Below are 27030 nucleotides of genomic sequence, written 5' to 3'. Positions count from 1 at the left end.
GGAGCATGATAATTATTAGTATTGCAAGATAGCAATGTTAATTATAGAAAACAAAAGTTTCAATTCGTGAAGTTGCAGGGGTTGAAAAGTTGTTTTGCTATAATTAAGGGAGAGGAAATTATACTTCATTTCAATTCTAAAAGCTTAGATTGAGGTTTTAATCATCTTTAGTCAAGGATATATATGAATTTTGTGTTGGAATGGCTCAACATAAGGAAATTCTATATATGAGTCCATTATTTGCGTTTTAAAATTCGATTATGATTACGACATCCCTTTTCATAATCTGAATTATAAGAACTTGGCAAATAGAAATATTGTAGCAAAAGGACTGGTCTAGTATCATGTCTTTATGTGAGACATCATGAATCGTGTCCCATATGCTTCGGATATAGGATCGATTGCATGTGCTATAATATTCACCTGTTCTAAATTTTTCCAAATGCCCAGAGCATTAAGAAGGGAAAAAGGTCTAGAATTGGATATGACTAAAATGATTAAGCAATTGTCTAGGACAATCTAAGGTTTACCAAAGATTGGTTGCTCAGGGACAGTTGGAAGTATAGTGTTAATTTTGGAAGGACCATATTGACATATTCTGAAAAGAGGCAACTCTTGTTCAGGAGTAATATTCAAAAGGGGAATATGGAAATGTTCCCATAGATGGAAGTTATTCATTAAATCTGTGTAAGATTAGGAAACTTAATGCAAGAAGAATGTTCAAAGGCAATGAACTTTGAATATGAGACTTCTGTTCCATGGAGTTGATCTCTATTGGAACACTCTGTAATGTCTGTTGACAAGTCTTTGTGACTTTGTGCATAATCATTACAAGAGGACCAATGCATATAAGTTTAGAATTTAACAGATTTAGGTAAATGGAAGGAATTTGGAATTCTTGCATTTGCGGTAAGGATTTGGGATTGTGAAATGAGTATCATTGGAATTATGTTCAATCGATCTATTTCACAAAGTAAAGATCATAGACAAACTTAGTATGCATATTTGGTGTATGGCATAACTAATGTTTAGACAAACATAGGGTGCATACTTAGAGTATAACATGGCTAGTGTTTAGAAAACATAGTGTACATGCTTGGAGCATGGGACAACTATTGTTTTAATTCAAGTATAAAGTTGATAGTGTGAAACAGTATACAATGAATAATGTGTAATCAATATGGTGATAAATAAAAGATGTTTTATTTATATTCATAAGTTCTGAGACCATATTGGATTCGATTATTCTTGTGTTTCACTTTGCATGTTTTGACTTCCAGAATAACTAGGTCGTTCCTCCTGAATGACTAAGTTATTCAAACCATCCACAGTCGGTCATATGTTGGAAGTAGATATGAATCAAGACTGTCATGAGTTGGCTTGTAGAGGTCTAAGATGTTGGACAAAGTGGTGCTACAACACTCATGAATGCTCATAAGTTCTGAGTATTGGATTCAACCCACGCTCATTGGAATCACTTCATGGATTTTATCACGAGTGATCATGAGAAGATAATATCCTATATTCTTCAAACCTAGAGATATGAGTTGTTACTATGAGTTGGTTATACATTGATTGCACGAAAACGCATTGGTAACTCGATGTTATAAAACGTGCCTTTGTGTATGATTCAACAAGTAGTAGAACAAGCCATATGAGTCAAAGTTTATCCATTCCTTTTACCCTCGGGATAAAAGCGATATATGTGGGCCGCTCGATGATTTAATGATGATACATGTGAGTGCTTGGCCAAGCCAGGACTGATTTGATCTGTTCAATCAGTCAGTCATCATGAATCGCAAATCGGGAAACAACAAATGGACAGAGAGAATGATTTACAATCCATGTCTCAGTCCATATGATATCTAGAATGGAGGAATATATGATCTCTTATCTAATGGATAAGTCATTGACAAAGGTCAAAGTTCATCGACAAGGTCAGAGTTCGACAGCGGCTTTTGAGAGCTACGATTGCCAGTTGGTTTTTGAAGACATACGCAATAATAAATTTAGACTTATCCAAGTGGGAGACTGTTGGATTAGTGTCTAAGTCCATAACTATATTTGGTATGTACTTGACCCAACTCGGCATGGTCCATTTGGGTTGCATGGCATCAGAACATTTGGATAGACCGTTTGTGAGAAGAGGACATTTGTGACATATTAATATATTATAAGTTCTAATATATTAATATGAAATCATGTTATTTAATTAGTATTGATCAAGAATTAATTTGGACTTAATTTAGTGATCAGAAGAGACTAATTAAATATATGGGGATTGATTGTGTAAATCATTCATTCTTATATATGTGGGCTTATGATCCATGATTCCTTATGTTGGGTTTAACCCATGTGGTGATCCATCGATACTCCATGGAGGTTAAAAACTCATGAAGCATAAGGAATGGGTAAAGTCATGGGTTACATGGTGTAACCCTAATGTGCACACTATATAAGGACCCTTTTAGCTTAAGAAACCGGCACTTGTGATACATAGATGAGGGCTAGCCGATTTGAGCATGAGTGTCTTCTTCTCATGGTTATTCCATGTGTTGGTGATGTTGTGTGAACCATTTAAGGTGTCACACTTGGGGAACTAGGCTCTCGAGCTTCATGGAATCAAGCTACATCGACAAGGTATGTATTTCTATCTAGTTTATTACCCAAGTATCAAAAGATTATATGCTAGTTAGGGTAATACCTTGGAATGTTCATATTTGCATGTATAATAGAGAAAACATAGATCAAAGGTATTTAGGGTTGCATGTACACCTAGGAGTGTTAGAATGCTCAAAACCCAACAGGCTGGTGATGGGAGAGGCCTTATAAGGTGTTTAAATAGGGTCCAAATCCTAAAATTTAGGGTTTACACTCTGCATGAGTACGCCCAACGTACTCGAAAGAATGCGCGATCAACTTAATGACTTACGACCGGCGTACCAAACATGTACGCCCAACGTAGGGACCAATTTTGATTTTTTTAAAATAAATCAAGCCCCAAAGAAAAGTACTTGGGAAACGGGTGTTACATCTGGAGTAGCTCATACTCACTTGGACCAAAGTCAAGGGACCAAAAAGCTCATAAAACCCATAACTAGCTAGATCTATCAAATGAGTCATCAATGTTTACGCTTTATACCTCCTGGAGAATTTTGAAGAAGAGTATGGGTTGTATCTACAAGCTATGGACTCCTAAGTACACCTTCGAGGGCCTCCTTCTTCATAAAAACACACTAAGAATCACTCAAATGCTTCAAAGTTCACACCCAGGGACTAGGATTTCAAGGTTAATGAAGGAAATGGTGGAGGGCTGAGTATGGAGAGGGTCTCAAGAAGTGAAGGACCTTAAATAGGGCTCACAAACCCATAATTAGAGTTTGAACCCTGCGCACTTACGCCCTGCGTAAACATGTATGCGCCCATGCGTAGGGCATTAAACCCTCTCAATGACTTGTTGACCTACGCCATGCGTACTACCTACGCCCCGCGTAGGACCAATTTTCCCAAAAATAAAATTAAGGTTTTAAATAATATAAGAAATGTACTTGAGGAAACGGGTGTTACGACGATCTTCTAGAGTAAAGGCCTATAAAGCCCTTAAATGTCTATCAATCCATTTTGATGATCTTCTATAGTACATATAGAGCTTTTAAATTGGGTATATGTCACCAATGTTTTATTTTTATTATAATGTTTTGTTATGAAATGTTAATGATATGATGTATAGTTCTTTATGAAATAATATGTTCACAAGTAATTTTACATGATAAAGTTTGGTTGATACCATAACATATCATGGTGAATGTGTAGTATGATTACATTTGGAAAGAGTGCTTGTGATGTACATGTACACGTGATTGTATAAAGTTAAATAAAAGGTCTAGAGTGTAAGGTCCTCTAATTACGAATGAGATAAAGGTCCCTTTGATTTAGAATAAGCAAATATCCTTTCGATTTGGGACAACATATGGCCCCTCTGATTTGGAACAAGATTACATAGTGTCAAGTGTTCGAGTATATGTATTGCATTGTATTTGCGTATTTACACGAATGATTTGTGTCTAAAACCTATGTATAGCACTAGAAAAAAAAGTATTGCGTATTCTTTGTTTTATGAAATGTACTTCAGTCACTAAAGAAAAATAAGAGTGATATAAGTCATTAGCATGGACTTTTGAGATACAAGAAGATGGACTTTTGAGACTTAGATGTGGAAAACATCATAACAATTTATTTTAATTTCATATGGTTGTAATATACTTTTGAATGTTTTCATATGGTTGTGATCGCTAGTTGTAACCCCTAAAAACATATAAGTAACTTTTGATAAAAATAATGCGAGTTATGTTGTTAAAAAACATACATGCGGAAATGAAATATGACTGGAAATTATATATAAGTTGAGGGGTTACAACTATCATTGGCCAAAAATTTTACAATTTAAACAAAGAGCAATAAGAATGCATGGAGAGAGAGACTTTTACAAGGATTTGGAACTTTTGTAACACTTTGCTCTTTAGAACAAAGAAACTGAGAAAATATGGTCTTTTTACAAAAAAATGTATTGTATTCATTTTATGGTTATTTTATAACTTAAACGTCGAACCGGTTTGTTACAAATCCAACTCTGGCTGTCTCTTCGTTGTAATTTTATTGTTTAGTAGTGTCATGCTAGTTTAATATAATTTGGCCGTGCAAAGAAGAATACGGTTTGCTAATAACAAGAAGAGATTGATTGATCTAAATGCAAATGAAGATTTAACTATCAGGAATGGGAGCATCATCGGGCACTTGATGGGCGTCATTGGCGTGAACACCATCCCAATGGTGGCGCGGTGGCGGTAGAAGTGTGTTGTGATGATGTGACCATCCTTTTGGCACCCTCACGTCAAGACAACTCCTAATAGCCCCTATATGAGATTTTAGCAAAAAAAAGTAAAAAAATACAAATGTATTTTCCATTTGTCTAAACATGAAATGAATATGTTTGAACTTTTACTTAACAATATTTTAGTATAAACTTTGTTTTATAAGAAAAAAGATAAAATAATAGAAGTACCGCGTTAAAATATGATCAATATTTTTACGAGATTATTAAGTATTTTAATACATTGGTCGACATTTATTCCATTTAACCAATATTCTGTTTTTGCTTCAACTAAGTTTTTGAAGCTTATTAATTTGACTTATTGGTATAATCAAAGTTAAGCCATTTTTAAAACAAATGCATCATAATTTCAAATCTTTATATAACTTAAAAAGTGGCGTTTGTATATATAGTTTGATTGATATTTAAATTTTTTTATTATTTTTTGATTGATATTTAGATATACTATTGAAAAAATATTGTAGTGTTTTAGTGTGCTGTACCTTACCAATTCTTGACAAAAACGTTAAAAAGGAAGAAAGGAATCTTGCGCCGACTATCCCAAAAGAGTGCGATAGAAAAAGACAACACTAAAAAGTAGCCCGTTTTACATTCCCCCCTAATAATTAACAAAAGACAAAAAAGTTAACAACCTATAACACCCAAAAGGCACACCCCATGCTACCTACATGCGCTTCGATTCACTGTTGGTGCACTACACCTGCGTACCTCACTGCATCTCCAAGCACTCTTTGTTGCTCCATCTGCACACAACCCCTGAAACTCGTCAGACCTCCATTCTACTTTAACAAAACCAAATGAATGAATAATAATTAATTACCTGAAAAAGTTCATGCAACTTGTTCTTCAGATAACAATATTCGTGTTCAAGCACCTCTAATGCCCTCATGCACCTGCAAATTAATATGTTTATCTAATAAAGTTTAAACGAAATCCGATTAATCTAATGTATCTTCGGTCACGTACGCTGGCCGATTATTCTGTTCAACTGCAGCCCGAAACACAGCACAAATGTTTCGAACTCTTTTAGCACCAATGCTGGAACTGCTTCCCATCAACTGATTCAAATGTATTCCGAGCTTAACATGATCCCATGTCTCCTTATCCAACCTTTAATTGGTTTCGAACAATTAATATGAAGAAGATTGACATCAGAAAACCTGAAGGAATGAGAGGAAATGGAGGGATTATAAATTTATAATACGTACAGTAGGTTTCGGAGGTTGCGAAGCTGCTTTTCTGATTCGTGAAAGTAGATGGTGACGACGTCGGAGACGAAGTTGGGGGAGGATTGATCTTGGAGGTGTTGGAGCTGCAAGAACTGTTCATCGAGAACGCCTTGGTGGAAGAGGACTGAAAGCAAGCGATTCATGTCGGTTCGCAGACGAACTGCACCGAATCCAAGCATCCACAGAGGAACACCCGTTTTGGATGGTTTTGATATGATGGGTGAAAGCGAAAGAAAGAAAGAAAGAAAGAAAGAAAGGGAATTTGTGTTTGTGTTTGTGTCTGTCTTTTTGTGTACGAGGATGAATGGAATTAATGGATTCTTGTGGTTTACTTATTTATAGCAACATATTAGTACTCGTTGGACCGGGGAGACCAAACAAAGTGTCTGTATTACTCTTTAAAAGGATGTGTTGTTTTGTTTGTATTTGTTAATTCCAATTATTTATCAGAGAAAAAGACAAATATGTTAATTCCATTTATAATTTTTTAAGATTTAAACAAAAATAAAAATTAAACGCTCTATCAAAATTAGCCATTATTTTTTAGATTTCATTTGTGAAATGATCTAAAAATGTTGAGAAATTTTCTTTTCACATTTGCAAAATCGTTCATGTCATATGAGAAAATGAGATTTTTCACATACCTACAAAATTACAGATTTCATCTGTGAATATCATGGTTCTAAAAAACGCGTCATTGCGCGCCTCAAGGCGTGCTATGACGTGAGGCGTGGTGTAGCCATTACGAAAGCGTCCAAAGCGGGTTTGTTAAGCGTGACGCCCAAATAACGTGGCAAGACGCGCCTTATCGCGATATGGCGCGAGTTTTTTTCAAGGCCCGAGTATTTTTTGTTTTTTGAATTTTTTTATCGAGCCTAAAATAATTTAGTTTTTGTTAACTTTTTATATTAAATACTAATATAACAGTTCTAAAAACTTGATATACTTGATAAAAATCAATAATTATATGATTTATTTCTTTTAATATATATAAAATAGTCACGCCTTAAAAAACGTCATGGCTCGCCAAGGCTTGTCATGACTTAACTTTTACCTTGCCACCAAGCTACGCCTCACATTATTTAGAACTTTGGTGAATATATATATATATATATATATATATATATATATATATATATATATATATATGCAGACATTCTGACAATAGTATATATTTTTCTGTTTTCCGTATTGTAAAATCTAACATCCGTATATAGATTAAAAAAAAGAATCATTGTTTTGTATAAGTTATACTTTGAAAACATTGAAATTTTCAAAAAGAAAATTATCTGATATCATTCTCTGAGAAAATAAAAACCATGACTTCAAACCCAACAGAGTATTTAATTGTTTGTATCGGTGGTTCATAACAACCATTAAATGATAAAACTCAATATGCTAGGCCTTTTGTTAAGAACTATGGTGCAAAATTTATGTCCGATTTAAATTTTCTTGATTTACTAAATTTGCTCTATTTGAAGACAGGTTTGCAAAACATAGTTAATATCAATTTATCTTTTCAACATTCTACGTTAAAGTATCCTATAGAGATAGTCGATGAGAGTGACATCAAACACTTGAAAAATATTATTCAAAAAATCTAAATTGTTGTATATGTGTATATGGTAGGCTTCAAATGATCAATATAATGCAGTGAACCTAGCAAACAAGGCTCTAAAGTACAATATTCTTTACCTTAAAATACATGCCTTTGACCTAATTATTTAATATTCACATGTGTAGGACTTACATGTAGGGCTGACAATTCTCGACACGACCTGCAACACGACACGAAATAAATGGGTTTGGGTTGAGTTTTTCAACCCGCCAACCCACCAACCCGCCAACCCGTTTATTAAACGGGTCAAATATGAGTTTCTCGAAAAATAAACGGGTTGACCCGCCAACCCGTTTATATTTTTAATAAAAAAATTATTTTATTTTTAAATGTATTTATGTATCAAGTATTAATATTTAATAAGTATTATATAATACATACCATTGATTCATAGACCATTTGATTGTTTTGACATTTTGACTTGTGGTGGATGACCTAAGGTCGTAAGTCGTAACCTGTAAGGCTAAGTCTGTATCTATTTTGCTCATTTGCCCTAACCCTAAATTATAATCTCAAAATCAAATCGTGTACGAGCGTATTACTTTAGCACTTGAATTATCTATGTTTGTATTAATGTTTAGTTTGAACATGTTTTTATGAATGTTTATAATTTTCATTTGGATGTTTAAGACTTAAGTGTCTAAAATTCGGATATGTTTGCATCAACCATCAAGAATTTATTCATGTTTAATTGTCAATTTTATTTATGGAATCTGACCCACGAACCCGCCAACCTGTGAACCCGTATAAATAAATGGGTTGGCGAGTCATATATGAGTTTATGTTCCAAACCCACCAACCCGTGACCTGTATATTTAAATGAGTCGTGTTTGGGTTGACATATTTTGACCTGCCAACCCGCGACACGCCAACCCGAACACGACATGATTGCCAGGCCTAATTACATGCAACCCGCCTCATAGATGCCACATCCATTATCTCATTGAACGTGTCTAAGTTGACCCTAAGCTAGGCATGTATCTATTTCATCCATATTAAAGTTAGTGACTTGATTCGTTGGGAGTCGTATTTCTATAGGACAGACAACTATTGATATACAAATGAGTCTGAATGATGTTTCATTTATTATCACCTAGACGATGGTCATATATAACCATTGGACACTTGGGAGGTTATTGAACCGAGATGTTTCATTTGTTAGTGATTTTCGTTTGGCCTTTAGTCTATTTATGTTCCATCAAGATGAAATGTATATTTGATCTTCATATCATTGCATCATTTTTTTTAACAGCTAATTATTCATATATTTATACAAGCAAGAAGCTAGAAAAATAAACAATTACACAACATTAACTGGGTGTTTTAATCACTCTATACAACTAATTAAAGTTTTCATGCCCTCACTTCAAAACAAAAAAAAAACAGTCTTGAATAGTGTTATGCTATCTTTTACTTGTTTAATGTCACCAAGCACCTGTCACTATGAATTTCTGAACCGCCAAAAAGCCCAACACATAGTAAATACAATCGATTTAATCATTATTTTTTTGAGGAAGAGGTATGACTCGACTCTAACTAATGGAAACATCATCAATTTCTTCATAATCTAGAACTTGCATGTCCATCCACAGAGAAATCGAATTCCAAGTTCTAGCTGCAACTTGACACTTCATTAAAAGATGAATTAAGTCTTTAACTCTAATAAAACAACCCAAAGACACAGTGGAAGGAACATCAACCCAATAGAAGGAAAGGTTAGGTCTACTTAGAAGTCTATTCCAAATAACTCTCCACATAAAGACATTAACTTTATTTGGGGATTATTTGTTCCATTTAGTAACTAGATCACTATCCAGAAGTAAGAAATCATCAATAGGGTTATATTTACTAAAAACCGTGAAATCACCATCATTGTCCAAATCCTAATACCATCTATCTCTTTGATCATAAAATTGGACATTATCATCCAAAGGAATTAATGTCATGATTTGATTAGTCTCGACCCCTGTCCTCGGGTTGCAAACCTAATCCCAATGGTAATGCTCACCAAGTCTTCAATCTTTGATGCAACAATATTTATTTCTTTCAAGAACGAATAAATAAGGGAATTTGGTTTTACGATGAACATTGTCAATCCAAAAATCCTTATAGAAAAAAGAACTATTACCATTTCCAATAGCCATCCGAAGATTACCATCAGTAATAATACTATTTGCATGCATTTTATTTATAGCTCCAACAATATTCGACCAAATTTCACCGTGTCAACATAACTGTCACGAAACCCATTTATTCTATGAAGGCCATGAATTAAAGTGATAACCTTAATCCATAAACCATCTTTATTTTTATGAATGAATTAAAGTGGTAACCTTAATCCATAAAGCATCTTTATTTTTATGAAATCTTCATTTCCATTTTTCGATGAGGGCATAACGGAGGGCCGAAAAATTGCCAATATCAAGACCTCCATTTTCTTTTGACGCTAACACCATGTCCAATTTAACCCAATACATTTTTCTATTAACTTCATCTCCCACTCCCCCCCCCCCCAAAAAAAAAGAATCTAATCCGAGCAGTTTCTAAGAATTTCTAAGAATTTAGAAACATACACCAACATAGGAAAAATATACATGTAGTAAGTCCTTAAAGAACCCAAAACTCACTTCTATAAAGTCTACCACCAATAGAAAGCATTTAAATCTTCCATTTGGACAAATTATTTGTAAATCTATCCACAAGAAGTCCTATTGACAATAAGAGAAGACCTAGCCAAATTGAGACATGCTTAATGCAACTATTCCATTTTCCACTAAAACCCATAAAGTGTTGGTGATTTTAGTGTCACCATGTCATTTTAAGTAACTGGAACTAACATGTGAGCTAAGAGGCTTCATAATTTGTACTCTATTATATGTACGGGGTTGTGCGGAGTGCATACATGTATAAGATCGAATTAGAAGCCGGTTCGACGACTAGTCGGGGGTCCGGGGGTAGCGCCCCCGGGTCCGGGGTTTCCAAAGGGGCAGCTCCCCTTTGGCGAGGTCTAGGGGCAGCGCCCCTAGCTGGGTCCAAGGGGCAGAGCCCCTGGCTCAACCTAATGAAACCCTAATATCGTTTATTATATAAATGACTCTTCTTTTCAGAAGAGGGTTACGATCTTAAGCTCTCGTTTTTCATCATACTTTCACAGAATCCTCTAGCATTTTGGCTTACGATTTCTGTGCCTAGAATCGTAAGTGTCCACTTGGATTATCCTAGGCTGAATTTCTTGTAACCCAGGCATAGGGTAGAAATATCAGTTTGGAAAGTGATATCACGATCCAAGTCGGTATCCAGATCTCCACCACAAACCCTAATATTCCCAACAATCGAACTGATATTTTCTGTTCCTGGAGATGGGTGACTCAATCCACGAGATGACTACCAAGTTTGCCAAACTGGAGAAGTTCGAAGGTGTCGACTTCAGGCGTTGGAAGAAGAAGATGCACTTCATGCTGACTACTCTGAAAGCAGCATACGTGCTGACTACTCCAAAACCAGCAGAGCCTGCAGAAGGTGTTTTTGAGATGGCCGAAGAGACAAGAAAGAGACAGAAGTGGGACAATGATGACTGCATCTGCAAAGGTCACATTCTGAACGGTATGTCTGATGCATTATTTGATATCCATAGTGAAGCCTTGTGTGCCAAGGAGTTGTAGGACACCCTTGAACTGAAATACATTACTGAGGATGCTTCTAGCAAGAAGTTTCTGGTCAGTGACTTTAATAATTATAAGATGGAAGATTCAAGGTCTGTCACTGAACAGTACAATGAACTCCTTGGCATATACGGTCAGTTTAAACTGCACCGTATGAATATGGATGAATCCATTGCTGTGTCCACTATCATTGACAAACTTCCTCCGTCCTGGAAAGACTTCAAACATAACCTGAAACATCAAAAGGAGGAACTGTCATTGGTTCAACTTGCTAGTCACATTCATATTGAAGAATCTCTTCGTGCGAAGGAAATTGACAAATATGAAAAACCCAAAGGAAAAGTTGAACTTGGACAACCCTCGGTTCATGTGGTTGAAAACAAACTAAGGAACTAGAACCACAAAGGACATGGCAAACGTAAGCAGGAATATGTACTAAGCAACTCCAACAAAAAGAGAAAGGATCTGGTTTGTTGGAGGTGCAATCTAGTTGGGCATTGTAAGCATGATTGTCGTGTGAATTTGGGCAACAATGGTGCTGGAAACAGTGGAGCCAATGGGAAAGTGAACGGGTCTTCGGCCCAAGTTAAAGGAGGTCAGTTTTTGACTAACTTTGATAATTCTAATCGAAATTATGTTTATTATGTTTCATTTATCCCTGAATCATTCTATGTGCAGGATGATGATGTTGCTTGGTGGATCGACTCCGGTGCAACGAACCATGTATGAAAGGATAAACGAATGTTTGAAACATTAACTCCGCTTGAAGATGGGTCGGTGCTGAAAATAGGAGACAATTCTTTTATTCCTATTTGTGGTTTAGGTGTCGTGTGTCTTGAATTTACTTCTGGAAAGACAATTAGGTTATTTGATGTTTTGTTTGTTCCCAAGATTCGCAAGAATCTTGTTAGCTCTAGTTGTTTGAATTATGATGGTTTTAAACAAGTTATTGAGTCGGATAAGTTTGTTTTGTCTAAGGGTGGAATGTTTGTTGGCTTTGGATATTTAAATAATAGAATGTTTCGTTTGAATATTGTTGACAAATTATTACCTGTTCAGAATTCTACATTTGTATCTTCTGCTTCTAATGTTAATAAATCTATGCTTTGGCATGTAAGATTAGGTCATGTAAACTTTAGAAGGATGCATGAGATGTCAAAAGATGGATTAATTCCAGCCTTTGATATGACATCTGATAAATGTAAAACATGCATGCTTACAAAAGTGACAAAACAACCCTTTCCTAGTGTCACTAGAAATTTAGCTGTTTTGGAACTTGTACACAGTGACCTGTGTGATTTCCACTCCACTCCTTCTTTGGGAAATAAAAAGTATGTGGTCACTTTTATTGATGACTGCACTCGGTTTTGCTATGTGTATTTGTTGCATTCTAAGGATGAAGAATTAGATAAATTTAAAATATACAAAACCGAGGTGGAATTGCAATTGGGCATTCCGGTTAAATGTCTCAGGACTGATAGGGGAGGTGAATATATGGATCCTATATACTTCCAATTAGTGAGTATCATTCATGAGACCACGACACCTTACACGCCCCAACAGAATGGGATTACTGAACGCAAAAATCGAGTTTTAAAGGAAATGGTAAACTCGATGTTGTCTTACTCGGGATTGAGTGAAGGATTCTGGGGAGAGGACATGTTAACGGCCTGCTATTTATTAAATAAGGTTCCAAATAAAAGGAACAAAACAGTCCCATATGAACTTTGGTTCAAGAAAAAGCCAAATTTGAGTTATTTTTGGGTTTGGGGATGTCGGATAGTTGTAAAACTCACCGAGCCCAAAAAGAAGAATTTGGGAGAATGTGGAATTGATTGCATATTCATTGGATATGCTGAACATTCCAAGGTATATAGGTTTTTTGTAATAGAACCTAATGATTCGGTTTCGGTTAACACTGTTATCGAATCACGAGATATAATTTTTGATGAGATGCGGTTTTCATCGATTCAAAGGCCTAAGGATCTGACTTTTGGTGCTCTTAAAGAGAAAAATTCAGAAAGTCAAGATGGTGGTAATGTGCAAGAACCACAAGAGCTTCATAAAAGCAAAAGAGGCAATATTGCTAAAAATTTCGAATCCGACTTCCAACTGTATTTGGTGGAAGGTTCAAGAGATGAAATTTTCATCAATCTTGAATACTATTATTGCTATAGTATTGAAGATGATCCTAAGAATTATCAAGAGGTCATAGAGTCTCGTGATAGTGCCTTTTGGAAGGAAGCAATTGATGATGAAATGTCATCAATTCTTGAGAACAACACATGGGTGTTGTCTGATTTGCCTCCAGGTTCTAAACCACTCGGTTGCAAATGGATTTTCAAAAAGAAAATGAATGTTAATGGGACTATTGACAAGTTCAAAGCTCGGTTAGTCATTCAAGGTTTTAGAAAAAAACCCGGTATTGACTACTTTGATACGTATGCTCCGGTTGCACGTATTGCTACTATTAGATTGTTGATTGCTTTGGCAAGTATCCACAATCTGGTTATTCATCAAATGGATGTGAAAAAAGCCTTTTTAAATGGTGATCTTGACGAGGAAGTTTACATGAAACAACCTGAAGGTTTTATTATGCCCGGTAAAGAGCATATGGTTTGTAAACTTGTCAAATCTTTGTATGGGCTGAAACAAGCGCCTAAACAATGGCATCAGAAATTGATGAAGTTATTTTGTCCTCTGGTTTCAAGACAAACCAATGTGACAAATGTGTTTATAGTAGATTTGATGATGCTACTAAAGCTGGTGTGATCATTTGCTTATATGTAGATGACATGTTGATTTTTGGTACCGACCAAAATCAAGTAGATGAAACAAAGAAATTGTTATCATCTAAGTTTTCTATGAAAGATTTAGGAGAGGCTGATGTAATTCTTGGAATAAGAATTAAAAGGATGAACAAAGGTTTGGTAATGACTCAAAGTCATTATATTAAGAAAATTCTCAAGCGGTTTAATTTTACCGACTGTTCTCCTGTGAGTACTCCTACGGACCCAAGTTTGAAATTAATGCCAAATAATGGTGTTCCTATTTCACAGTTGGAATATTCTAAGGCTATTGGTAGCTTGATGTTTGCCATGACAAGTACCAGACCTGGTATTGCTTTTGCTGTGGGTAAGTTGAGCAGGTACACTAGTAATCCTAGTGCTCAACATTGGCAAGCAGTGAATAGAGTGTTTAAATATCTCAAGGGAACCATGGATTATGGCTTGATTTATATGGGAAGTCCTTCGGTTTTAGAAGGTCATTCAGATGCAAGTTGGATAACCAACATGGAGGACCATTCTTCAACTTCTGGTTGGGTATTCTTGCTTGGGGGAGGTGTCATTTCTTGGGCTTCCAAGAAGCAATCTTGCATTACAAACTCGACAATGGAATTTGAGTTTGTTGCGTTAACAGCTGCTGGTAAAGAAGCAGAGTGGCTAAGGAATTTAGTCTATGAGATTCCTTTGTGGTCTAAACCAATAACACCTATTTCTATCCTTTGTGATAGTGCAGCCACTTGGGCTAAGGCATATAGCCAGGTTTATAATGGCAAGTCTAGACACTTAGGTGTTAGACATAGTATGATTAGAGAACTAATCATGAATGGTGTGATTTCGGTTGAGTTTGTGAAATCGCAACAAAATTTGGCAGATCACTTGACTAAAGGTCTGACACGAGACTTAGTGCACAAGTCTGTAATCGGGATGGGATTAAAGTCCATTTAATTCTATAATGATGAGACACCCAATTCCCTCTTAATATAATGTTAGGAGTTGAATTCAATGTGGAAAGCTCATACTTATATATTGGAACACATAAGTATTCATCCCAGGTATGTGTTCGGTTCTGCATGTTAGCCAGGTTGAAGTTTAACTTCTTAATAATTCCTTTGATAAATGTATGTGCAGATACATGGAAAGGAGTTACCTACGTGATTGTGAAGTGTAGCCGCATTTCAAGAGGTTGTGGACTTGACCTTGATACGATCATGAGAGGATTGGGACACACGGCTTTATAATAGTGTCAAGTTGTAATTTGCTAGAAATTCAATAAACTAGTATGTATTTTACTTTCTGGTATTCAAATGGGTTGATGGGTTCAATTATTAGAACACCCTGATTCTTGAGTATTTGCAAATGTATGATACTAAGTGGAAATTCAATCGTTTCGATATTTTCATTATGTACTAGTTTGGTTTGTTTCATAAAGGTTATGTTTGTTCAAGGGTTACACTAAAATGGGGGAGGATTGTTGGTGATTTTAGTGTCACCATGTCATTTTAAGTAACTGGAACTAACATGTGAGCTAAGGGGATTCATAATTTGTACTCTATTATATGTACGGAGTTGTGTGGAGTGCACGCATGTATAAGATCGAATTAGAAGTCGGTTCGACGACTAGTCGGGGGTCCGGGGGCAGCGCCCCCGGGTCCGGGGTTTCCAAAGGGGCAACGCCCCTTTGGCGGGGTCTAGGGGCAGCGCCCCTAGCAGTGTCCAAGGGGAAGAGCCCCTGACTCAACCTGATGAAACCCTAATATCGTTTATTATATAAACAACTCTTCTTTTCAGAAGAGGGTTACAATCTTAAGCTCTCGTTTTTCATCATACTTTCACAAAATCCTCTAGCATTCTGGCTTACGATTTCTGTGCCTAGAATCGTAAGTGTCCACTTGGATTATCCTAGGCTGAATTTCTTGTAACCCATGCATAGGGTAGAAATATCAGTTCGGAAAGTGATATCACGATCCAAGTCGGTATCCAGATCTCCACCACAAACCCTAATATTCCCAACATAAAGTACATAACTTGAACTAAAAACCCCAATCATAAGCTTTCTCAAATTCAATCTTTAGAATCCTTAGTTTTTTCTTGTACCAAGTTACCATCTCATTCACTATTAAGGGACCATCAAGGATTTGACGATCCTTAATAAACGTAGACTACGTAGAAGTAACAATAAAATCAACCACCATGGCAAGTCTATTACCCAAAAGTTTGGAAATAATTTATAATGATCCCTGATCAGACTAATATGCATTAAATCAGACAAATACATATGACTCTCTGTAACGCCCGTGTTTCTAGGCTAGACATTAATATTGACGTAATAGTCTAGGTTAACCTTTGTAACTCATTTTGAAATAATAAAGAGGAATTATGTGAATATTATGTGAATTATGTGCTTATCTGCTTAATTATTATGATTAATGAATTAAGAATAAAAATAAGCGTCGAAAATAAATATTAGATAAAGACGATATCTATTAAGAAAGTTTTAGTGGCCGAAACAAGGATTCCGGAGATATAAAGAATACCGAAATCCGAGTTATAACGAAGAAGTTATGACTTGTCAAAGTTTCGCGACAAAACCGGCACGGCGCCGAATGACGTAAAAAGTGAGTTTTTGATAAACTACTTTTTAGCCTTGGTGATCTAAATGAAAGTCGTAGTGTTCATTAAACCGAGAGTATGCATAAAAAGAACGCCCAAATCTGACTTCGTGTGAGGAAGTTATGATTTTTCTAAGTTTCAGCTTAGCAGTAGACAACTAAAAACTCGAATTTTAGATCGAGTGATTTTTAACCGACACAACCTAAACGAGAATCGAAGGTCTCGTCAATAGTAGTACAACGGTAAAAAGACAGACGAAAACAGACGTCGGATGAAGAAGTTATGAATTTTTAACAGACTTTTCCTGTCCCGGCCTGTTAAAAATATAATAATAAAAATGAAGTCAAAATTAGCCGACGGAGTCTAAATGAAAGTTGTAGAGCATAATTTCACCTACGCGTAGATATAAATAACGTCAAAAACGGAGTTTGTATGCAAAAGATATGAATTTTCGAAGTTCGGAGCACAAACTTCGAGACCTTCACGAGGTGAATTCGTTGCATGACATCTTTCGAGCCTAGAAGATACACGGTAAGCCTAGGAGATGATCAGGATCGAATTCACGAGGTGAACATATTTGGTTCACGAGGTGAACCTCACAAGGTGAACATACTCGGTTCACGAGGTGAATCTCAAATTTTCACCCTATAAATAGATGCGAAGGCATCCGTATTTTGGTTACATTTTTCTCATTTCTCTCACTCTAAGACACTCCTTTAGCCCACTTTTAACCCCCGAAGTCCCGGTATCATCCCCGACACCCGAAGCAAGTCCCGACGCTCCGAAGTTCCCGAGAAAATTATATTTACAAGCCGAAACTCTGCCTGTGTAAGGCCGGTTTTTCATTAAAAAGCTCCCGGTTTCATTGAAAACGATCGTTTTAGGAAACGATGTGCTGCCCGATTATCGTTAAATCAGGTGAGTGTATAGTCACTTTCATCTTACACATATATATGAAGTATTTTATATAAAATATGTGCTATGTGAATATATGTTGTTTATTTATTTGAGATAGATGATGAATGAATGATTTATACAGATTTTTAAATAAATTAAACTATATATGTATTTTTATCTACAAATATGTTGGGTAAAATATGGGTAGATAGTTAATGTGTGGTGAAATAAAATGATGAGAGGCCTCTATGTTATTGTGATCCAGTCATCTAGCGGAGTATGGATGACGACCACAAACTTTTCTAGATAGTCCCGTGGAACGCTGGCAGGCTCGCAACCTGTAGGTGTTAATGAGCTTGGGTGTTTATTTGCTGTACTCCATTCCCCACATGGTTGCCTTATTTGACATAAATTGTTGGGAAACGCCCAAAGCAGTGTTGTCGCCCCGATGAAAATCCTTAGACTAGGTCCCTTATGATAGTTGTTTTTAGGGACGTAAAGTGAGGATAACGGGAATGGGTAATCGGGTTATTGTTGTCTGATGAAATTAATAAATTTATTTATTGTGGGTTGAAAACCCTATATGCTCACCAGGCTCCCAAGCCTGACCCACTCAGTTTTCTTTGTATTACAGGTAGTGACGCAAGAGCATAAGTTGAACGACTTATCAAGATATTTTAATTATAGACCTGTAGTGTATATAACTGTTGTAAGGCTTATAATGTGCCGTTTATGCTTTTGGTCTGTATCGGAACATGACATCCCGAGTTTTGTTATATAATGAAAATACATTTCTTTAAGAAATGCTTTGGTAAATCTTATTTTATCATATTTCGTTTTGGGAACAAATTCCGCAACTCTTTTAATCAAAGGATTACTCTGAAATTATTTTAAAAGCATAAATTAAACCGGTCTTTTCTGGCCGTGAAAATGGGGATGTTACACTCTCCACTTTAGGAATAAGAATAACAGAGGAACAATTGCAACATGAAGGAATGTGACCCATGTTGAAGAATTCATTAGCAATTCCTAAAACTCCAACTTGTAGAATGTCCCAATACTTCTTCCAAAATAGAATATTAAAACCATCCTGACCTGGAGCCAGAACCACATGATCAAACTGCATCTTTTACATCTTCTTACAAAAATGTGGACTCCAAAACCACAACTTGGTCTGAAATCAAGGATCTAAACCAATGACTTCAGTTTAGAATGAGCACTGAAGGGACACAAATTTATTTTTTCTTTATAACCCTAAAAAAAATCTCATTCACTCTTCTAGGCTCAACCATCCAATCCCCTTCCCACTTGATACATTGAATGTGTAATCGACATCTCTTGCTGTTAAGAACTCCATGAAAATACTTGGAGCTCATCCACTTCAATAAACCATATAATGATTGCTTTTTGAGAGATATCAAGATTCTCACAAACCTCCATATCTCTAAGCTTTTTGATCACTTTCTTTCGACTTATAGCAAGTTGTTGATTTGAGAACAAAGTCAATATCTTTCAAGTTACTTACCAAATCTTCCTTGTCTTTATTCTTCTTCTTTTTATAATCACATGTCAAGCTTTCAACGCCCCTCCGAGATGATTCAAATTTATCTCTGAACTTCATCCATTTGAAGCAACCATATCATCTATATTGACTCACAAATTATCCCTAACTACCTTATCGAATCCATCCAAGAATTAAAAAGCTTGACATGAATCACACCATAGTGTTCAAGAACATGTTTCTGTAATAACTCTTGTCAAATAAAAATATATAATGTATATAATCAGATTATATAAAAAAATGATTACTTCAGAATTTATTGGGTTAATTAGATGCAAATTATGAGATATTATGTCTAGAAACCGCCATCCTTGATTAGACCATAAATTCGAGCAACTGAGGGGATAGTAACTGATGAAACCTTAGGCAATATATAGAGCTCGAGATTTCTGGTGGAAACCCCACTGGAATTGCAAGAAACGACTGAGATTGGAAGGAGAAATCAGGTGTGGAAGTTCTTGAGGATTTTCGGAGTTTTCTTGAAATTAAGGTATGATCACTCAATTTAAGCTTGATTAGTTGCTTAGATAGATTTATATGCGTGTTAAACGTATTTTGGTTCAACTTAGTGTCTCAACTCGTTCCAATCAGTGTCAAATCGAAAAAGGTTATAAGGAACGTTTTTGTGCAATAATTTGTTTAATCAACTGGGTTATGGAGCGAAAATTAGATAATTGTTTATGGGTTATGGTTAGCTAGAATTGGAGATAAATAATGGTGGTTTTTATTAAATTATTTGATATCGTTTTGAGAAAAATCAAACTTCAGTATATTTAAAAAATGGCAGAAAATAAAATATTTTTTCGGGTGAAGAAGAAGCACTTACGGGTCTTGGTACAATCCGTTTACTGAAAGTCAAATATGTTTTATTAGTCAAATGGGCAATATTGGTGAATGGTTGAAGGTCACTGTTCATACCTTTACCTTTATTGTCGTTTTATTATTCCAATTATTCAAGAAAATACATTTTTAACCCTTAACTTTCAGTTCTATTTAATTTTGGATATCATCAAAGAAAACACGAATTTTAGATCTACCCCCTGAGTTATACAAATTGCTGATTAAATTGAAGTTATGGAAATGAATGCATCTCGATTTTTATCCTATGTACTTTTATATTGTATAGTTAAAAATATTTTTTTTTGGAAGTTACCGAATGGTGCCATAAAAACATTTTAGTTTAGTTTGGAGTTATTTTCTTATTTCATATTAAAGTATTATTATTATTTTTTTCAAAAAAAAGTATTGCAATATATATAATAAAAAAATTATAACTATTAGTTGGTTGGGTGAGACACGTAGACAGTTGAACCAAAATGATCGCATATGATGTTTTTCTAGGATTGTTGCCTTAGGAAAAATTATTGGTGGAATGTAGGGTGCGTGTAGCGTGACAAACTCTGGTTAAGTCCTAACAGCCAACAAGGTGAGTTTCGTGTGAATTTTGTGGTTGTTTGCATAAAAAGTTGATTCTAAATTATTTGCAATTACATGTTACTGTTGTTATTGCTATGAATATTTGTGTGAATTTTTATGAATTATTTCATATAAAAGGGTGAAAATGGTGGGTGATATATATATATATATATATATATATATATATATATATATATATATATATATATATATATATATATATATATATATATATATATATATATATATATAGGGAACAGGTGTATTAACTACACGGTCTTTTTATTAGTCGTCGTACAGGGTGTCAGTACGCGGCGGAGAGCTTACGCTCTGATTAATTAGCCGTAAGCATATTTGTTGTGCCCGGCGGAGGGACTTGTTCCCTGAAAATGACAGTAGTTCCTTAATGTGTCACCAAGGGTGGAAAGAAAATATATTTGATAATTTGTTGCATTATTTTTACTTTATTGACGTCAATATGCATGAAAACCACGAACTCACTAGGCCATAGGCTTACCCATTAGAATCTTTAAATGCACGCAACCCAGGAAATAACGTAGCAAGTGGCAGCGGGAATGAAAATGATAAAGTTCAGACTTGAAGAAGGCGACAAGTTTTGAGGAAGACGTAGCGCACCAAGTGTTTACTTAAATTTCTATTTGCTTCCGCTATTATTATTAATAATTACATTAGTATTTGAATCTTGAATTTTGGAAGTTTTGGGACTATGTTAAGTTATATTGGTATTTGAAATTTGGGGCGTTACAAGTTGGTATCAGAGCCAGGTTTAAGCAGATTAGTCGTTGTTTAAACGCCTAAGCTTAAACGGGAGGAGCGGTACATCGCCTAATCTGGAATGCGTCTCATTTGTAGGTACTATGGATCATGGAAAGGCAATCGTCGATGGTGGGGTTTCAGTTGAGGGTACTAGTGGGTTACTTCCCCACGAGAAGTTGAAGGCCGAGTTAGAGCTCTCTGATTCGGAAGGCAGTTTGGAACCAACGACTCCACTCAACCTCTCTGAGCGGGACGAAGAAGACGAGGATGTGGAATCTGAGGTAGAGCCCGACGAAGATCCTGAGGAGGAGCCCGAGGAAGACCCTGATGAGGAACCCGAAGAAGACCCCGAGGAGGAACCCGAGGGAAATCACGTGGAGTACCATGTGGAACAAAGATACGAAACGTTCCATATGCCCTATGTGGAGTATACGCCAACTAGTCCTGGTACCTATTGGGAGCGACTTTATAAAGATGAAATGCCACAGGCACAGCTCGAGATTCACAGTTTGAAAAGAAAGATTGAAGAGATAGATGAGCATAGGTCAAGGCTCGTACAGGAGAACCAAATACGTGTTGAGGCCGCTGAGAAAAGTAAGCGCAATATACGAAGGTTGGAACAGGAGGTGTTGGAGCTAAGGAAACCCATTATCACTAAGTTGTGGGAAGGGTTTGTGGCTCGGGCAAAACAAGCCAAGGCCACAACTTACGGATTCCTAGATAAGGTGGTTGGAAGAGACCCACCTCAGGCCGAGGTGCTGGTCATTCAAAGTGGTCTCGGAGATCGAAAAGCTAAAAAGATAAGGAAGTACTTGAAGGAGGGAAAGAGAATATTGAAATATGATGACATCGTTTTTAAAAAGTAGAAAGTAGGAGTAAAATGATTTGTCTTTTTTTTTTTTATTTCTCTTGGTTGTTGGCTTAAGTGACTTGATGTGAACAAGACATATGTCTATTTTTGAAGTTTTAATAATTTGGAATAAAATTTATGTTTGTTATACTTATTGTGTTATAAACATAAATATGTAGTTAATATGTCTTCACGAAGATCTGGGAGGTTCACTAGGGTCACCTCGGAGGAAGAACGCATCCCAATTGGAGCTTATGTTAGAGCACCAGGAGATGTACCAGAAACCCCACTGATCCCAAATGCTAGTCGTGGACGGGGCCAAGGAAGAGGTAGGGGTAGAGGAAGAGGCCGATGAGCTGTTACAACACCGATACCTGTACAATCGGCCCATGGCAGCTCCGGATCCCACCGCGGTCGAGGTCGAGGTCGCGGAAGGGGTCGTGCGGAAAACACGATTACTAGAGAGGAGTTGGCTGATGAGATTGCTCGAGCAATTCGAGACACCTTACCAGATGTAGTTGCTCAGGCACGAGAAGCAATAATGGGTGAGTATGAAGGTAACTTGGGTGGAGGTGAAGAGGACTACGAGTACAGTACACCAAATATGAGTCGTGAACCAAGTATTGCACAACCCACAAGGCATCATGGCAACCACGATTAGCGGGGTTGTAGTTACAAGACGTTCATGAATTGCAAGCCACCCATTTTTAACGGAGAAATTGATCCCGTTTTGTCATCAACATGGATCATGGAGATTGAGGGAACGTTCGATACTAGCAAGTGTGCGGATGAGGACAAGGTGATTTATGCTGCGACAATGTTAAAAAGGGAGGCAATACATTGGTGGGGAATGGTGAAGGAGGTTAGGGGGCGTGAGGCGGCCAAGAATATGTCATGGGATGAGTTCCTAAGAATTTTTAAAGAAAAGTTTTGCCCTCGTACAACGGTTAAACAGTTGGAGGAAGAATTCTTGAGGTTGGAACAGGGGAATATGACTGTGCGAGAGTACACCACCAAGTTCATGGAGAAAGCCAGGTTTGCGGAATTTTACGTTTCTACAGAAGAAAGAAGGGTGGAACGCTATATATGGGGATTGAGAACAGCTATCCGTGAATTTGTGCAAATTCAAAAACCGGGTACTTTCCAGTCTGTTGTTGATGCTGCAGAAGGTCGCGAACGTGAGAAGAATCGTCAAGGTGAAGACAGGGCTTTGGGGAAAAGAAAATGGGATGGTACGAATAATGATTCGAAGAAAGGCAAGACTTCAGGGCAAGAACGTAAGGTTGATCAAAGCTCTGGAGTAAAGCAATGTCCGAAATGCAACCGTTATCATAAGGGGGAGTGTAACATGAATCAGAAAGTTTGCTACAAGTGTGGGAAGCCAGGGCACATAGCCACAGAATATAAGACAGGAAGGGTATGTTACGGGTGTAGATCCCCTAACCACATTAAGTCGGAATGTCCCCAGAGTAAAGGTAACAACAATCAAGGCAGAATAACAGACAATCGGTCGGCAGATAAAAAGGCTGACACTGGTAGACCAAAAGCTAGAGCTTTTCGCATGACGGCTCAGGAGGCTCAGGAGACCCCGGATGTGGTGACAGGTACTTTCCTAGTAAACTCAATTCATGCTAGGGTGTTATTTGATTCTGGTGCAAATAGATCTTTTGTGTCTACTACTTTTTGCAAAAACCTGGGTAGAAATGCAAAGACTCTAGAACATGCCTTAGAAATTGAAACTGCTGACGATTATTGGGTAGTAGTAAGAGAGGAATATGATGATTTCTCTATCGAAATAGAAGGTGGTGTGGTACCGTTAAAATTATTACCTATAGCCCTAGGTGATTTTGATATTGTTATAGGGATCGATTGGTTGTCGAAAAATCAAGCGATTATAGATTGTGAAAATAGGATTGTTCAAGTTTGGGTGCCAGAAAAAGGAATGGTAAAGATTTATGGTGATCGGTGAGTTAAGGACTCTAATTTGATATCAGTGACTAAGGCAACTCGTTATCTAAAGAAAGGGTGTCAAAGTTATTGGGCATATGTTCTCGATGCCAAGCAGGACAAGCCTGAAATAACACATATACCAGTTGTACGCGAGTTCCAAGATGTGTTTCCTGATGACCTAACTAGCTTGCCACCGGATAGGCAAGTGGAGTTTCGAATCGATCTTACCCCAGGAGTAGCACCGATAACTCGTGCGCCCTATCGGTTAGCACCAACCGAAATGAAGGAGTTGATGGCTCAGTTGCAAGATTTGCTTGACAAGGGTTTTATTCGGCCCAGTACCTCACCCTGGGGTGCACCAGTACTGTTCGTCAAGAAGAAGGATCGGACAATGCGAATGTGCATTGACTACAGGGAGTTAAACAAGGTGACTATAAAGAACCGGTATCCACTACCGAGAATTGATGACCTATTCGATCAACTCCAGGGGGCAAGTTACTTCTCAAAGATCGATTTGCGGTCGGGGTATCACCAGCTGAAAGTCAGAGAAGAAGATGTGTCGAAGACAACCTTTCGAACTAGGTATGGTCATTACGAGTTTTTAGTAATGCCATTTGGTTTGACTAATGCACCAGCTGCATTCATGGATCTGATGAACCAGGTGTGCAAGCCATACCTAGACAAGTTTGTAATTGTATTTATCGATGACATCTTGATATACTCTAAAAGTAAGGCAGACCATGAGAAACATCTGCGGATAACACTTAGTTTATTGAGGAAAGAAAAATTATTTGCCAAATTTTCGAAGTGCGAGTTTTGGCTTCGGGAAGTCCAGTTTTTGGGACATGTTGTAAACGAACACGGTATCAAGGTGGACCCAGCAAAGATTGAGGCGATTGAAAATGGGAATCACCAAGAACCCCATCAGAAGTTCGAAGTTTTCTTGGGTTGGCAGGATACTATCGAAGGTTTATACAAGACTTCTCGCGCATAGCTGCACCACTAACTACCCTAACAAGGAAAAATGTGAAGTTCGAAAGGAAGCCAGAGCAAGATAATGCCTTTAACGTCTTAAAGGAAAAGCTTAGCAGTGCACCAGTATTATCTTTACCAGAAGGCAATGATGGCTTTGTTGTTTATAGTGATGCATCCAAGTTAGGCTTGGGGTGTGTTTTGATGCAAAACGGTAAGGTGATTGCTTATGCCTCACGACAGTTAAAGGTTCACGAGCGTAAATACCCAACGCATGATATGGAGTTGGCTGCAGTAGTGTTCGCTTTAAAGATTTGGAGACACTACTTGTATGGGACAAGGTGTCAGATCTTCACTGATCACAAGAGTCTGAAATTATTTCATATTACATGTTACTGTTGTTATTGCTATGAATATTTGTGTGAATTTTTATGAATTATTTCATATAAAAGGGTGAAAATGGTGGGTGATATATATAGGGAACAGGTGTATTAACTACACGGTCTTTTTATTAGTCGTCGTACAGGGTGTCAGTACGCGGCGGAGAGCTTACGCTCTGATTAATTAGCCGTAAGCATATTTGTTGTGCCCGGCGGAGGGACTTGTTCCCTGAAAATGACAGTAGTTCCTTAATGTGTCACCAAGGGTGGAAAGAAAATATATTTGATAATTTGTTGCATTATTTTTACTTTATTGACGTCAATATGCATGAAAACCACGAACTCACTAGGCCCTAGGCTTACCCATTAGAATCTTTAAATGCACGCAACCCAGGAAATAACGTAGCAAGTGGCAGCGGGAATGCAAAGGATAAAGTTCAGACTTGAAGAAGGCGACAAGTTTTGAGGAAGACGTAGCGCACCAAGTGTTTACTTAAATTTCTATTTGCTTCCGCTATTATTATTAATAATTACATTAGTATTTGAATCTTGAATTTTGGAAGTTTTGGGACTATGTTAAGTTATATTGGTATTTGAAATTTGGGGCGTTACAGTTTCATCGCAATAGGACGATAATCTGAAATAATACTATCTAACGTTGTTACCGTTACATTAGGAAAATAGTCACCGCCTCATGAGATACTAAAACCTATCCACGTTGCTCGGTTTTTCTCCATTTGAAGTCAATCTCGTGAAGCTATACCCACCCATAGGACAATCAAAATCTTTTTTGCATCATGGACAAAGTTATTAATATTATCCATTGTATTTTGACAAAACACAGTGCCCTACTCGATCTCTAACTGCATTAAAATCTCCAAAAAGCACATAAACACCGGGATTCCTATTCGTGAACGAAGAATAAAACCCTAATATTTTTTATGCTCGTCTTAAGGGGCATACACATTTACCATATAACAAGAGAACTTTGAAAAACACACTCCTCTTCATCAGCCACCAAGTGATTCGTACACATAACTCTCATTTTCACAAAAACCGACAAATCCCATATTGAAATAGTGAACCCCCCCCCCCCCCTCCCCTCTCAAGCCCTCGAGCAACATTACAAGGGATATCAAAAGATAAATCCGGCCACAAACTTGTAATTCTTTTCATATCCAGTCTTGACATACAGGATTCTTGTACACCCAAAAAAAAAATTTGATGAACAAGGAAAATGGAATCTTGGATTTTCTGACTCGCCGCATGCTGTGTACATAAATTCATAATACGACGCCTTTCCACTTGTCACCAATACCGTATGAATATTAGTGGTCATGATATTCATCTATCAATGAATTTCACACCCATCTCGTTAATTAAATTTGTTAGATCCCTCTTACTTCCTTTCATTTACCCTAAAATATTACC

General features: G+C 36.8%; 1 protein-coding gene across 1 annotated transcript; it reads right to left on the bottom strand.

Moving 5' to 3' along the window:
• Window positions 1–5415: 5415 nt before the first annotated feature.
• Window positions 5416–6413, bottom strand: HP6 (histidine phosphotransfer protein 6). Its single transcript, XM_079042072.1, has 4 exons — window positions 6100–6413; window positions 5858–6001; window positions 5712–5784; window positions 5416–5634 (listed from the first exon to the last, which is right to left on the bottom strand). Exons 1-4 carry the CDS (start codon window positions 6297–6299, stop codon window positions 5572–5574), a joined length of 480 nt encoding a protein of 159 aa, XP_078898198.1. The 5' UTR covers window positions 6300–6413; the 3' UTR covers window positions 5416–5571.
• Between the last annotated feature and the right edge of the window lie 20617 nt (window positions 6414–27030).

This window comes from Lactuca virosa, chromosome 1 (assembly GCF_052849685.1).
Source record: "Lactuca virosa cultivar CGN04683 chromosome 1, Lactuca_virosa_CGN04683_v6, whole genome shotgun sequence".
Lineage (NCBI taxonomy): Eukaryota > Viridiplantae > Streptophyta > Magnoliopsida > Asterales > Asteraceae > Lactuca > Lactuca virosa.
The sequence above is the reverse complement of the archived record's forward strand: the minus strand, read 5'-3'. Positions and strand labels throughout refer to the sequence as shown.

Excerpts from the sequence above, each read along its gene's own strand:
- HP6 (XM_079042072.1), bottom strand. The coding sequence starts at position 6,299 with ATGCTTGGATTCGGTGCAGTTCGTCTGCGAACCGACATGAATCGCTTG. Across the intron at positions 6,002-6,099 it reads CGCAACCTCCGAAACCTACT|GTTGGATAAGGAGACATGGG; the intron begins GTACGTATTATA and ends AACCAATTAAAG. Across the intron at positions 5,785-5,857 it reads GAACAGAATAATCGGCCAGC|GTGCATGAGGGCATTAGAGG; the intron begins GTACGTGACCGA and ends ATTAATTTGCAG.